Raw genomic sequence first — 13166 nt, forward strand, 5'->3', positions numbered from 1 at the left:
CTGCCAAAACAATTCTAACGCGTACCCAGAACAAAATCCAGCCCCATATTCTGTCATAGTTTGTAACAACATAATGACAATTCAAATCTCCTTGCCAGTAGTTTAATGGACGCACTGAAGTGCCGTCCTGCATAGCCAATAACTTGAGTGACTGAAGGACCAAGAATCTTTCTTACTGTCTTCCGTTTAGTAAGCTACAACATGTAAGATCCCTCATTGTTATTCAATCACTTTAAAATAGGTGCAGGCTATTATAGGCATGTGGAGGGGGTTGTCACAGAGGATCCTCTTTGTCCATCTCTTTTCCTTCGACTCTCCCACTGTCCATGATTAAGTGGAGTGTTACTCCAAAACAGAGTAGTGTTGTAGCCTCAAGTAAATCAAACTGTCCAACCTGGTAACTGATAGCAGGCAATATTCAAGTTGTGATGAATAAAATGCGAAGTATATCTTAGTGATTATATCTGCAGTGGTGCTGCAGGAACACTACAATGTGCCGATACATGAAGGTTCACAGATTCAATTCACCCCACACACTCAACATTCCTCTGAATGCTTCAGTCCAGCTGCCTCAATGTAGGGAGGTGCCTGAACTCCACTCTGTGTTTTCCCACAGGAGGAAGGGTAGATAAAAGCGAGAGTCTCAGGTACAGAAGGTGCTTGGTCCAGTGAGACTTGCACCAGGGAAAAAATTGAACAAGGGGATTTCATGCTCTTTCAAAGGAAACTACATTTTGTGTCCAGGTGGTGTAGTCCAAAACATTGTTTCCCTTTTGGGAATGAAAAATATGATATGTCTTGAATTATTTGTGATATTTCTCACATTGAATCCGTTATTAAATATCCCAATATCATCCCTTTGGATTTATCTGGACCGTTGACAGAATGACAGCAATATTAGCAAGTGCTACAAATACAACGGTTTCAATGATATTCACCAGTGAACTCTGGTTTCTCGAGAACATTTTGCATAGCAAGATCTGGTTTATATGCAAGGAAGGCACTGCCGATCCTTGTCTTCATTCACAGTTTCTCCACGTGACTTATCTATAAAAATCAAATAAAGCGTCAACGGTGATGGCATGAATTCAACTCATTCATGAATTCACAGCAACTGCATGAATAAAATGGCAGCACTGTGGTTATTTATATAAAGGCACCATTCAAGGTCACAATTTCTACCTCAATTGTATAGAGCAGATTGCCTTTAGAAGTGGCCAGTATTAAAAGATGTAAGCAGGATGCTGGCCATAGATTGCTACCAAAGACCAATATTAGTGCTAACAAAAACTGTGGAGACCAAGGTAGAATATGAAGACTGATATAAAAAATTGAATGTCGGACCATTTTACCCTCTAATAAGTTTAACAATTGTCACAAGGCTGATTGGAAATCACAGGATTCAAGAGAAAATCTTTTCGCAAGAAACCCATTTGAGATAAATGGCAGTACAGCTATTCAATTCATGAACAAATACTTTTAGAATACAACTCAATGGAAGAAGCAGCGAATTTTTGATGCTTACTCATGAACACAAATCCCAGCTAGATCATTTAAACTATTCTTTGCAGATTTGATACAAGCTCTCTCATCCTCCCTTTACAGCACCTAGATGTTTCTTACATGTCATTGTCATCGTTATAATGTTTTATGAATTTCATTTTGTACAAAAAAGGCGCAAATTATGGTTTTCATTACCTTATGCTATGAGCTTCATTATTTTTAAGCCTGGAAAGTAGGTTAGAACTTGTGTAATTATTTCATTCTGCTGGAATAAGTGCAGAACTATTATTTCTATTGGTCTTGGTCCACATACGTTTAATACAATCTGTTTAAAATTCTGCACAGAATCGAGTACATGCTATACATTCCAAGCAGAATGTTCATCTCAGCCCTTGTTACCTGTCAAAGATGTCAGGGAGATGAAGGTATATATTTGCATCAATTCTGGTCTGCTCTGAAATTAAACCTCCCGGGGCTAAGGACTGTCTCACATATCCCTTATTACAGGTATTTTTACTCTTCATCGGTGCCAATTCATTGTCTTTTGGGTCATGACTTCCTGACCAGTGAGGAAAGTAATCATCCAAGATTGAGACACAATATTATTAGCAACTGAGAAATTGATCCTTCTATACCAGGGGTTTCCTAATCTTTGCAAAAATCAAACAATGACTGTATGTTGCACTGGAACTGTTAGCTGTGAAAGACTAATCTATGCTACAAACCCATAACGCACAATTCTTTAAATAATAGAACTAATTCGCGTTTCGAAGTTAGTAAGGGGTTTGACTGACCCTTGTACACAACTGTGGATTGGATGGTCTTAAATATACTTTTTTTTAAAAAAAGGGTGCGTGCTTGTGTACACATGTATCTTATAAGTAATGAAATGACCTCCTTGAGCAGATGGTGCTGTAAGAAAAAGATTTTTTGTGAATACCTCTCATTCTCTTCAGTATAGTATGTATTCGAACTTAATCATTTGCCCGATGTACAAGAGAATATCGCGTTGGAGCTATTGCATATGATCAACATACCATCAGTTACTCACATCAGGTATACTTTCGCACTCTTTTTCTTCCCTGTACTTTATGACTGTCTCTGTGCTGTATATTTGTATGGTTCCATAGACTTATTCAAAATAATTCAAATTAGTATAATTCTTGGGTTCAGATGTGCATAGGTTGCAAAAAATAGCAATGCGTCCACTCATTTTTCCCGAAATGATGTGTTGTTCTTGCCCTTTCTAATGCCAAATTATCCTCCGGTTTGTCGGTGAGTATGTAAATATATAAACCGCCCTCTCTCTCTCCCCCACCCCCAGAACTGTCAGTTACATCCAACACCAACAACTGTTGTTTATATAAAAAAAATAAGTCAGTAAGTTAATAAGTAAGTATAATAAGTTATATAAAAAAAATAAATCAGTCAGTCCATGACTGTTTGTGGGACCCTGCTGCGCATAATTGGTGGCCGCACTTCGCCCAAAAATATTCAGTCAATTCACTTTACAGTATATTCTGTGAAGTGCTTTGAGACGTCTCAAAGACATGATAAGGTGCTATATCAAATGCAAGACTTATGACCAGGGTAATAAAGTCAAATGTTTAGGTTTCTTTTATTTCATCCACATAGCAATTTTTGAGTACTGGGAATCTTATTTTTCTCTCCAAGGCACATCTTTTATACTTTGTCAGTGATCCATGCATCTTATTCATGAAAACAACAACTGTCCAGAAGGTACTGCTAAAGAAAGACATTACATAAACACACTCACATACGAGCAGGATTTCAAAGTTCAAGCTTGACACCATCTCACTAATTCCTGACTTAACTCATTTTTCATCCCTGCTTTTCAACCTTATGGGCCTTAACATAGGTTTTCGATATTTAAACACTTGCTCTCATACCTCTAGATTCTTTGCATTTTCTTTCTACATTGGTAAAATAGCTTCCTGGCATTTATAATTCTCAACCTTGAATATCCATTCTTGCCTTATTAAATTGAAAGCCATTAGCAGTTTTACTCTGCTTCACTCTGGAACTCCATCCCCCAGTGCCTTCGCCGCTTCCTCCCTTTCCTCCTTCAAGGCCGGTCTCAAGACCTTTGTCTTCAGCCGTGCCTTCACCTCCCCTCTCGACTCTCTACCCCCTCCTCGCCCCCTCCCCTCACCCTGACCATTTCCCCCCTGCTCGGGTCCCGACCCAACTGTACAGCACCTTGGGACGTCCTCCCACCGTGAAAGGCGCTCTATAAATGCAATCTTGTTGTTGTTGTTGTTGTTCATTACCAAAAACAACTTTTTCCTTCATTTTAGTTTAATTTGTTCCATGTCAAAACAAACTGGATTCCAAGTAAAACCACAACAGAAATAATCAGGATAAGAGTGGAAAAATGGGAAGTGGATAAACCCAAAGTTCCCCCAGGAGTTGCTATTTGTGACTTCTTACTACGAACAGCGTGTTTTCAACCCCCAACATAACAGACATTTAATTACCTCAGATTAAGTGTAAGGCTAACCATGTACATCAGTTATCACCACACACACGTATAAAGAGTTAAACTGTGTTAGTATTGTGCCATCTAGCTGAAAATGCTGGTAAAGAAAAACTGCTCACTTCAAATGACACTGAATCCAATATTTTTATATTCCCTGAAACTCTGAAGATGGATTAATATTTGTTTAAATATTGCTTCAATTTGATACAGATCCATATCACATGAGCAAATCTAAAGCCTCCACACATTAAATTACTTTGAAGATTAGTGACTGTTATGTAAGTACACGTGACAGCTAATCCGAGGCACAAATAGCAATGAGATAAATGACCAATTTTTTTTGACGAAAGAATAGTGACCAAGGGGAAGAGATACCATGATGCACTCCTCTTGTTTGAAGTATGTCATGGGAATTTTATCATCCTACATAACCTACTTAACACTTCACCTTCAAAAAATATCACCTTCCAACAACGTAGCTCTTCTTGAAAATTATGTAGTAGGAATATGAACCCACATCTTTTTGACTCGAGGTGAAAGTGCTATGTAGCTAACAAACTCACACATGTATTGTTTTAAACTAAAGAATCAACATATTCTGCTGAAAACCCATTTGAATACATAGTGAAATAATATTTAGAATAAAATGTTAATGTGCCAACTGCCTTGTGTATTGCCAGAACATCTGATGTATCATTTATTCATTCAAAATCCAAAATCAAGCTTATTTTATTTAATACTCATACATCTTTTATGTACTCTCACACATATTTTACCTAATTAAAAAATAGTGTTGTCAGTTTATAACAAGGCAGTCTGCCAAGATAATTACGTTATAAAGGCTCCTGCTTATTAATGCTCCATTTATGGGATATGGTTTTGCTTCCAGCAGTAGGATGATGTACAACAGGAAGCTCGATTTGTACATTCCACTCATCACATACCATCAAAGCCTTGNAAAAAAAGGACACCTCATTTTAGAGTTTCTCTAACACGTGGCTTTAACATTAACATAGAACATTGTGTTTTTTTAAATGTTATTAAAAAAGGATTCATGCTGGCTAAACACCCACATTCATTCTGCATGTTTCACAGTAATTCACCACCCAAATTGTGATAATTCATTACAAATGATGCAATATAACCCAAGCAATAAGGCATGAAACCTGAATAATTAACAAGAATAATCATGCTTTCACCTGCTTACCCATCCAATTTTCTACAAGATTATTTTGATGTACCCTATTATAACCCTAAATCCATTTAGTTGACAGTAACTTGTCAAATTGTTTTCTGAAACAATTTAGTTCTTCTGCTGCTATCTGTGGTAATTTCTCACATGTTGGTCAAACCTCTCCATAGCAGAAATATTTACTGGAGCACAATACCTCATATGTACAAAATGCTGTAATCCCTTCATGGAAACCGTTCCAAAATTCCATATTAACTAAACCGATTTCAATGCAGTATTCTTCAACCCCCTAAAATAGATTTTTGTGATATATTTTCACCATTCTCAATAAAAATTCACCTTTTAACCTTAAAATTTAATAAGTAGAATTCTGTATTTAGCAACATTTGTAACCGATGGACACAGCTGTACTCGTAACCCACCATCCATCTGGTGCAGATAGGTCTGTTATTGCCCAAATCTGATATCACGCCAGATATCATTGGATGTCCTTGATGTTCTAATACCCAAAGATTTGTAAATTAAGCTGTTGTGACTACAACACCCCAAATAACTCAGAACAGATAAACCCCCATCCTTGCCAGAATCCCTTTTCAGCGGATTTCAGACAGGCTTATAAAAGGCCATGCCTGGTCAATTCCCTTTTATTTTCCCTTACCAATAACTGAACAGAAAAGTGTAACGTGAATTTTTTAAAGTTTATTTACAAAAGGAGCATTACAGAACATTTGCTTCTCTAAGATGGGAATAGCTTAGAGTTGAGTCTCAATGGCAAAGCTTCCACTTCCACTTTTCAACTAACAGTTGTCATTCATGCTCCATTTGTTGTTGTTGCTTTAGTCCAACTGTAAAAAGAAGAATGAGGCAAGATTAACTTTGTAAATGTATTTGAAACAATATACGTAGAATTAGTAGTGTCAAACAATGGTAAACACAAACTTAGCTATATTTTAGTTTTGTTGCAAATGACTTCATTAGTTGTATGAGCATCAGCAGTTCTTCCAGCATTGCCTTCAATAATAACATTTTATCATGTCTTTTGAGTCTCATGAAGAGCTTCACAGAATATACTGTAAAGTGAAATGACTATATATGGTGGGCAATACTGCCGAGGTTAAACGCATCTAACAATTTCTTAAACTGAATGGATGCAAGATGCAATAAAACCCCTTAATAATGCAAGTTCACTTAATAATTGAGGTGCGGAACCTTAATTGCCAAAATGCAGGCGGACCAATTTCAGGTGCGCAGGTCATCGTCGACATCACTTTTGAGCAAGCCTCGACTGGTGATTACAATCATCAGACGGTTCAGATTTTATGGATTCTCTCCTGCCTCATCGCAAGACCACCACCAACGTGTTATAACATGGCTCTTGAGGATTGTGCGAAATACCCGTTTTTTTTCAGCGGCCAGGTGGCTTTAATTCCAGTCAGCCATCGTTCCCCCACTATCCCAGCTCAGGCGCCATCTGCCTTTGCAGAACCGATACTCGTGATTCCCCCCATTAGTGCAAAAAATGGATTTTACCGTTTTGTACTTTAGCTAAAGTTTATTGGGGGGTGGGGGGGGAGAGAGACAGAGAGATGCTAAAGATGGCTACTTCCCATAACATGTTGCTCCCCTGCCCCCCCCGACACATTTCAACACTCGTTTCCCGACCAGGTTCTTTTGGAGGTTTTTTTTTAAAAAAAAACATAAAATGCAGTCAATCCACTTTACAAATACACCCCTCGGAGCGCTCCCGAGATACGTCTCGTCTTTGACTGCGTGACAAAGTGCTGCGTCAAGTGCAAGGATTATTATTGTGATGGTGATGATGATGATGATGAGTGAACGGAAACGCAATTGATCGAAAGTAATAAGATTCCCCAACACGAGTTAAAAAAGGGGGAGAAGGGGAGGGGAAGAGAGGGGGTAAGGGGGGGGGGAGGAGAGGGGTAAGGGGGGAAGAGGAGGGGGGAAAGGAGGGGAGGGGGTAAGGGGGAAGAGGAGGGGGGGAGGAGGGGAGGGGGAGGAGAGGGGTAAGGGAGGGGGAGGAGAGGGGGTAAGGGGTGGGGGGGAGGAGAGGGGTAAGGGGTGGGGGGGAGGAGAGGGGTAAGGAGAGAGGGGGAGAGGTGAGGGGGTAAGGAGGAGAGGGGGGAGGAGAGGGGGTAAGGGGGAGGGGGGGAAAGAAACAGGACCCAGGCCCTGACACGTGCGCCGCCACCCCGAGGCTGATACCTTGACGAAGCCGATGTCTTTGGCGTATTGCCTGAAGCACTGTCGGCACATGTTCAGCCCGTACTTCCGGATCAGACCGTGTCGGTTCGCACAAACTCGGCTGTGGGGGGGAAAAAAAACACAGGAAAAGAGCCACGAAAAAGTCAGTCAGACAAGTACCCCCTCACACACACACACACACACACACCGCCGCCCCCGCGTGTAGTTTGGGCCTCGATTCCCAGGCGGTCCTCAGGCCGCCACCGCCTCATCGCAAGGCCGCGCCGCCGCCATGAGCTCCCGAACGCCGCATTGAACCTCCTGTAACCCGGGTGCGGGGGGGGGGGGGGGGGAGCGGTGATGGCGAGAGAGGGAAGGGCTGAGCTGAGGTCCGGCCGCTGCCGCTCGGGGTACCCACCACGAGCGCGAGCCCTGCCCGAACTTCCTGGGGTGAGACCAGTAGAGCTGTTGGTGCCCCATCGCTAACCGCCTCCGAGGATCCAAGAGAAAGAGGCCGGGCCGCGCATGCGCTATTGCAACCCCTCCGGACCACGTCGGACGCGCTGACGCCGGACGCGCTGACGCTGACGCAGGACGCCCCCCCCGCCCAGCACGACGTACAGGGAGACGGGCTGTGCTGCACTTTACTATCAATCCACCAGGTGGCGCTGTGACTTTTATCTGGGAGCCCCATTCAGTTCAAGGGGAACCTCGGCCATTTAAACACATAGGTTCGTGGCGGCCGGAGAGGGGATGAATTAATCGATTAATTAATTCAATGAGAGGCTGTGCTCAAAGCTGCCCGCACTCCTCCGCCCCCTAATGGCGGAGGAAGGGAGTTGCAGGCCGTGCTCAGGGCTGGCCCCCTGGTGGTGGTGGGGGGGGTTACAGGCTGTGCTCAGTGCTGCCCCTGGTGGTGGTGGGGGGGGGGGGGTTACAGGCTGTGCTCAGTGCTGCCCCTGGTGGTGGGGGGGGATACAGGCTGTGCTCAGTGCTGCCCCTGGTGGTGGGGGGGGTTACAGGCTGTGCTCAGTGCTGCCCCTGGTGGTGGGGGGGGGTTACAGGCTGTGCTCAGTGCTGCCCCTGGTGGTGGTGGGGGGTTACAGGGCTGTGCTCAGTGCTGCCCCTGGTGGTGGTGGTGGGGGGGGGGTTACAGGCTGTGCTCAGTGCTGCCCCTGGTGGTGGTGGGGGGGGTTACAGGCTGTGCTCAGTGCTGCCCCTGGTGGTGGTGGTGGTGGGGGGGTTACAGGGCTGTGCTCTGCGTCCGCCAATCGCAGCGGCGGTTGTGCGTTCGGGCGGCGCGCGCTCCGTCAAAACCCGGTCAGCGGCTCGGGTTCGGCTTCAGGCCTTGGCTCAGGGCTCGCAGCCTCCCCCCCCCCCCACCCGACCCCCTGACCCCCTCACCCTCGGCCTGGACGCCCTGCAGTCGGGCTCTGTCACGGTAAGATCGCGCCCTCGTCGGCCTCGGCGTCTCCGATGTAAATCAGTCTGATGGTGGGAAGCGGGAGAGCAAACGGCCGCCGCCGCCTTCCTCTTCTTCTTCTTCCTCTTCCTCCTCCTCCTCTTCCTCACCATCATCACCTCCATCCACCCGCTCCGGTGTGTGTGGTCACGTTTTTCTCTCTCTCTCTCTCTCTCTTTCTCTGAGGAATAATATGTAATAATATACAATCACATTCCTCGCATTTGAGACAATAATAATAATAATAATAAGAAGAAGAATCCTTCGTTTCACATCAGTCCCTCTCGGCCCGACTTCGAGACGTCTCGAAAGCGCTTCGCGGGAATATACCGTCGCGTGTAGTGACCGTGTGTTCTCCGGCGGCGGCGGCGGTGGTCACCGCCAACAGCCGGGGATTGAGGAGTGTTATTTTTTTGAAGGGATTATCCCCCCCCCCCCCCCCGGAAAAGCCATCCGCCCATCGACTAACAGCCGGGTTCCTGCTCGCTGTCGGGGTACGGAAACTTGCCTGAGGTTTTGCTCTCACCTCCCTCATCGGAGGGTTTCAAGCCCCACTTTAGGGTGTTTGGGCTCTCGGAGTCTAAGGTGACACTCCCGTGCATTTCGGGGGTGGGGGGGGTGGGGGGGGAGTCCTGCGGCTGAGACGTTAAACTAAGGTACTGTCTGCCCGTTCAGGTGGATGTTAAAGATCAACCATAACAGGCGACTTCCCGTAGCACCCAATAACTCTGCGGAACCATCCCTCTGACGCTAATCTTACTTGCCTTGTGACGTTCACCGGTCTTCCGCACCCCTAGACGGGAAGAGCAATAGGGAAGAAATCCTTCTCAAGTGTTTTCCCCTCTCCAGAAAAACCGCCATTAATTTGCACAACGAGTTATGAATTCGGTAAACTTGTTTTACTTTACCCAAAGAGCTTACAGTACAGTGTAATCCTGCGAAGCACTCTTTAAAATGCTTGGAGCTTACACAATGTCATCCATAACATTGTGTTCTCAGTCATGCAACTGCTGGAAGTACTGGCCTGAGTGACCAGAATATTCTCAGGGTTCTCTCTTCCCGCTTTCAGGCTTAGAGCGGACAGTATATTGAGAGGAAGAGTAATTTTTGATGTATCGATAGCATGTAATGTTAATGGCTGTCCACTCTGGCAGCATTGTCTTGTTTTTATTTGTTAGACAGCGAATGGTTGGCTTGCAGTCAGTGTAGAAATCTCCGTCGCTTCCGAGGGCACAAAGGAACCCAGCGTCTATTGAAATAATACAAATAACAGCGTTCTAGAAGGCCAGAGGGTCAGAGATACACCCCCCGCCCCCGGCTGTTCACTGAGCCCTGGTCACTGTTGTAATACTCAGCATTGGCAGTACTCATTGAGTTTCGTCACCTGATACAGCCAGCATTCTGGTGGAGCGTGTGAATGTACGTGGCCGGGATATGTGCATGTTTGGGTAATTCTTTAGGACTGTATATCAAACAACTGCTGCTCATTATTTTAGACTTTCCCACTTGCTTTGTGGCTTGTAGACTAGTGGCTCATCAGTCATGCGTGCGCAATATAACATTTCGTATTTATTTTGCTCTTAAATTCCATCTTTGCCATTTTCAGGATAAACACAATTTTGCATTTAAGCAATGCATGGTCTCTCTTGAGAGGTAGTATTTATAATTTTATTATTCTTGAAAATTTAGCCCCAAATGTTATTAATCTTGAAAATTCAGCCCCCAAATTTATAAATTAGGTGAATTAATTGGGATTCACCTTTTAATATCAGAACAGCGACTGTGGCTACAGTATCAGTTTATGGTCCAAAGAAATTGAAGTAAATGGCATAAAATGTGCTAGTACCATAATTTACTATTACTGCCTCTCTTCCCTCCCAGCCCACCATCTTGTAAATAAATGGTCACCTGGGTGGCTGCCCGACACTGGTATAACACTGGTCAATACTGGAAGGCTGTTCACACATGTGAAACGATAACACAGCATGAAAAAAGAAAACAAAGGGAAAAGTGCAAAAGATTATTTAATATTTGTATGTGCGCACGCAGCACGGAAGCTTGCACATTATGGGGTTTGTGGGATGGGGGGGGGGGGGCAGAGAGCTGAAGGCCAGACCAACGACAGTGGGGCGGGCCGGGCGTGGGACATGGCCGGAGCCTGCGGAGCGGAGAGAGCGGATAGGTCAGTGTGACACCTTGTTGCACCTTGATGGCATTGCTGGGGGAAACCACCAGGTACTTGAAGTTTAAATAGCTCATCTTGCTTTTTATTATTAGGGTTTACAAAGGCCTTGCAACACGCAAGTCTCAAGCATTAGCGAGCTGAGACAAAAATAGGCCATCACATTGAACCAACCAAATCTTTTAGTAGTTAGTTTGATACAGCCACATATTGTTGTAACCAGCTGGAATAACAAAACAGGAACTATACTACTGAACAGTGATAATAATAATCCTTACATTTAATATAGCGCCTTATCACGTCTTCGAGACATCTCAAAACCCTTCATAGAATGTACTATGAAGTGAACTGACTATATTTTGTGGGCGAAACGTAGTCTTTGTATGAAAATAGCGTGTCTAAATATACAGTTTGCATTGCGTTATAATAACAACCGTTGCATTTGATATAGCATTTTATCACATCGTTAACATCTCAAAACGCTTCACAGAGTTTTGCTGTGTTGAAGCGTTCACAGAATTATTTTCCTTCCTGTGAGCCAAGCAATTGGCTGCACATCAGAGAAAGATAGGTAAGATACCGAAAAAAGGAGTTTTAGTGTTTTTACCCAGTGCTTTAAAGATTTGGGTATGATTTCATGTACAGTTGAACGAGCTGCTCTGAAATTACCCTTCATGAGGATGGAGGGAGTGGTCACTGAAGCACTATCTCAGTGGGGCTCCATCTCGGGTGGCTTGGCAGTTTCACAATATGTAGAGATTTTCTGTATTGCTCAATATTAACTACTGTCTGCAAAAATGAATGAAATCCTCTGTGAAATTGCCGACCACTGCCAAAATGGTAAATGCCCCGGAGACTTTTGCTGGCCTAGTATCTATCTATCTATCTCCTCAGGCTCAGGGACAAACAAGTCCACAGGAAGCAGCATTCATTCCTTTGTCCCTTTTTTTGCCAAAAGTAAAACTTCCAGGGGGTCACGTACAGCCAGACCCGAATCTCTGCTCACCCAGAGTCTGGCTGAGGAGACAGATCAGTAATCGAACCTGGGACCCTCTGCTACTCTGAGACATCAAGGAGAACCGTCAGACTGCTTCAAGCGACTTTAACTGCACGGCCAACTACAAATTATAATTGAAATATACTGTATGCGTGTGTAAACAGCAGCTATGTGTGTGTTTTCTGTTCGACCCTGAGCTGTCCTTTCTTCCCCACATCCGCGCCACAACTGGCAACGCCTTCCACCACCTCCGGAACATCGCCAGACTACGGCACTACCTCACCCCTCACGCTGCTGAACCACCGGTCCTCGCCTTTATCACCTCAAGGCTGGACTATGGGAACTCTCTCCTCGCCGACCTTCCCGGACCTCCCTCCACAAGCTGCAGGTCATTCAGAACTCTGCAGCTCGTGTACTGTCCCGCACCAGGCCTCGCGACCACATCACTCCCACCCTCGCTCACCTCCACTGGCTCCCCATCCCCCAGAGGATCGAATTCAAGATCCTCATCCTCACCTACAAGGCCATTCATGGCCTTGCTCCGTCCTACCTCTCCGACCTACTATCCCTCTACCTACCTGCCCGTACCCTCCGTTCCTCTGGCTCCGGTCTGCTCCACATCCCCCACCCCAACCGCCCTACCATCGGTGACCGGGCCTTCAGCCTCTCAGCCCCGAGGCTCTGGAACTCCATCCCCCAGTGCCTTCGCCGCCTCCTCCCTTTCCTCCTTCAAGGCCGGTCTCAAGACCTTTCTCTTTGACCAGGCCTTCAGCTCCCCTCTCGACTCTCTACCCCTTCCTCGCTCCCTCCCTTCCCTCCCCTCCCCCTGACCATTTCCCCCCCCAGTGCTCGGGTCCTGACCCAACTGTCCAGCACCTTGGGATGTCCTCCCAACGTGAAAGACGCTCTATAAATGAAATTGTGTTGTTGTTTTAGATGGATGGCAATGCACGTAGACCCTGTGCACGCACACTCTCCAGTGGAATGTGTTGCAGATTGTTATCTGGATAAATAGTTGTTTCAAATTGAGTTCTCGGCTAATTCACATGGTTCACATTTGAGTCTGAGGTAGAATGCATGAACCAAAACGTGCAAAGTTAGGATTATTATTATTATACATTTATGGTT

At 44.9% G+C, this 13166-nt stretch overlaps 1 protein-coding gene across 1 annotated transcript; it reads right to left on the bottom strand.

Moving 5' to 3' along the window:
• Positions 1-5874: 5874 nt before the first annotated feature.
• On the bottom strand, positions 5875-7948 carry rps29 (ribosomal protein S29). Its single transcript, XM_007888365.2, has 3 exons — positions 7816-7948; positions 7419-7518; positions 5875-6040 (listed from the first exon to the last, which is right to left on the bottom strand). The coding sequence occupies exons 1-3, from the start codon at positions 7875-7877 to the stop codon at positions 6032-6034; spliced, it is 171 nt and encodes a 56-aa protein (XP_007886556.1). The 5' UTR covers positions 7878-7948; the 3' UTR covers positions 5875-6031.
• Positions 7949-13166: the final 5218 nt, after the last annotated feature.

The sequence above is a fragment of the Callorhinchus milii genome, unplaced genomic scaffold (assembly GCF_018977255.1).
Source record: "Callorhinchus milii isolate IMCB2004 unplaced genomic scaffold, IMCB_Cmil_1.0 Scaffold9, whole genome shotgun sequence".
NCBI lineage: Eukaryota > Metazoa > Chordata > Chondrichthyes > Chimaeriformes > Callorhinchidae > Callorhinchus > Callorhinchus milii.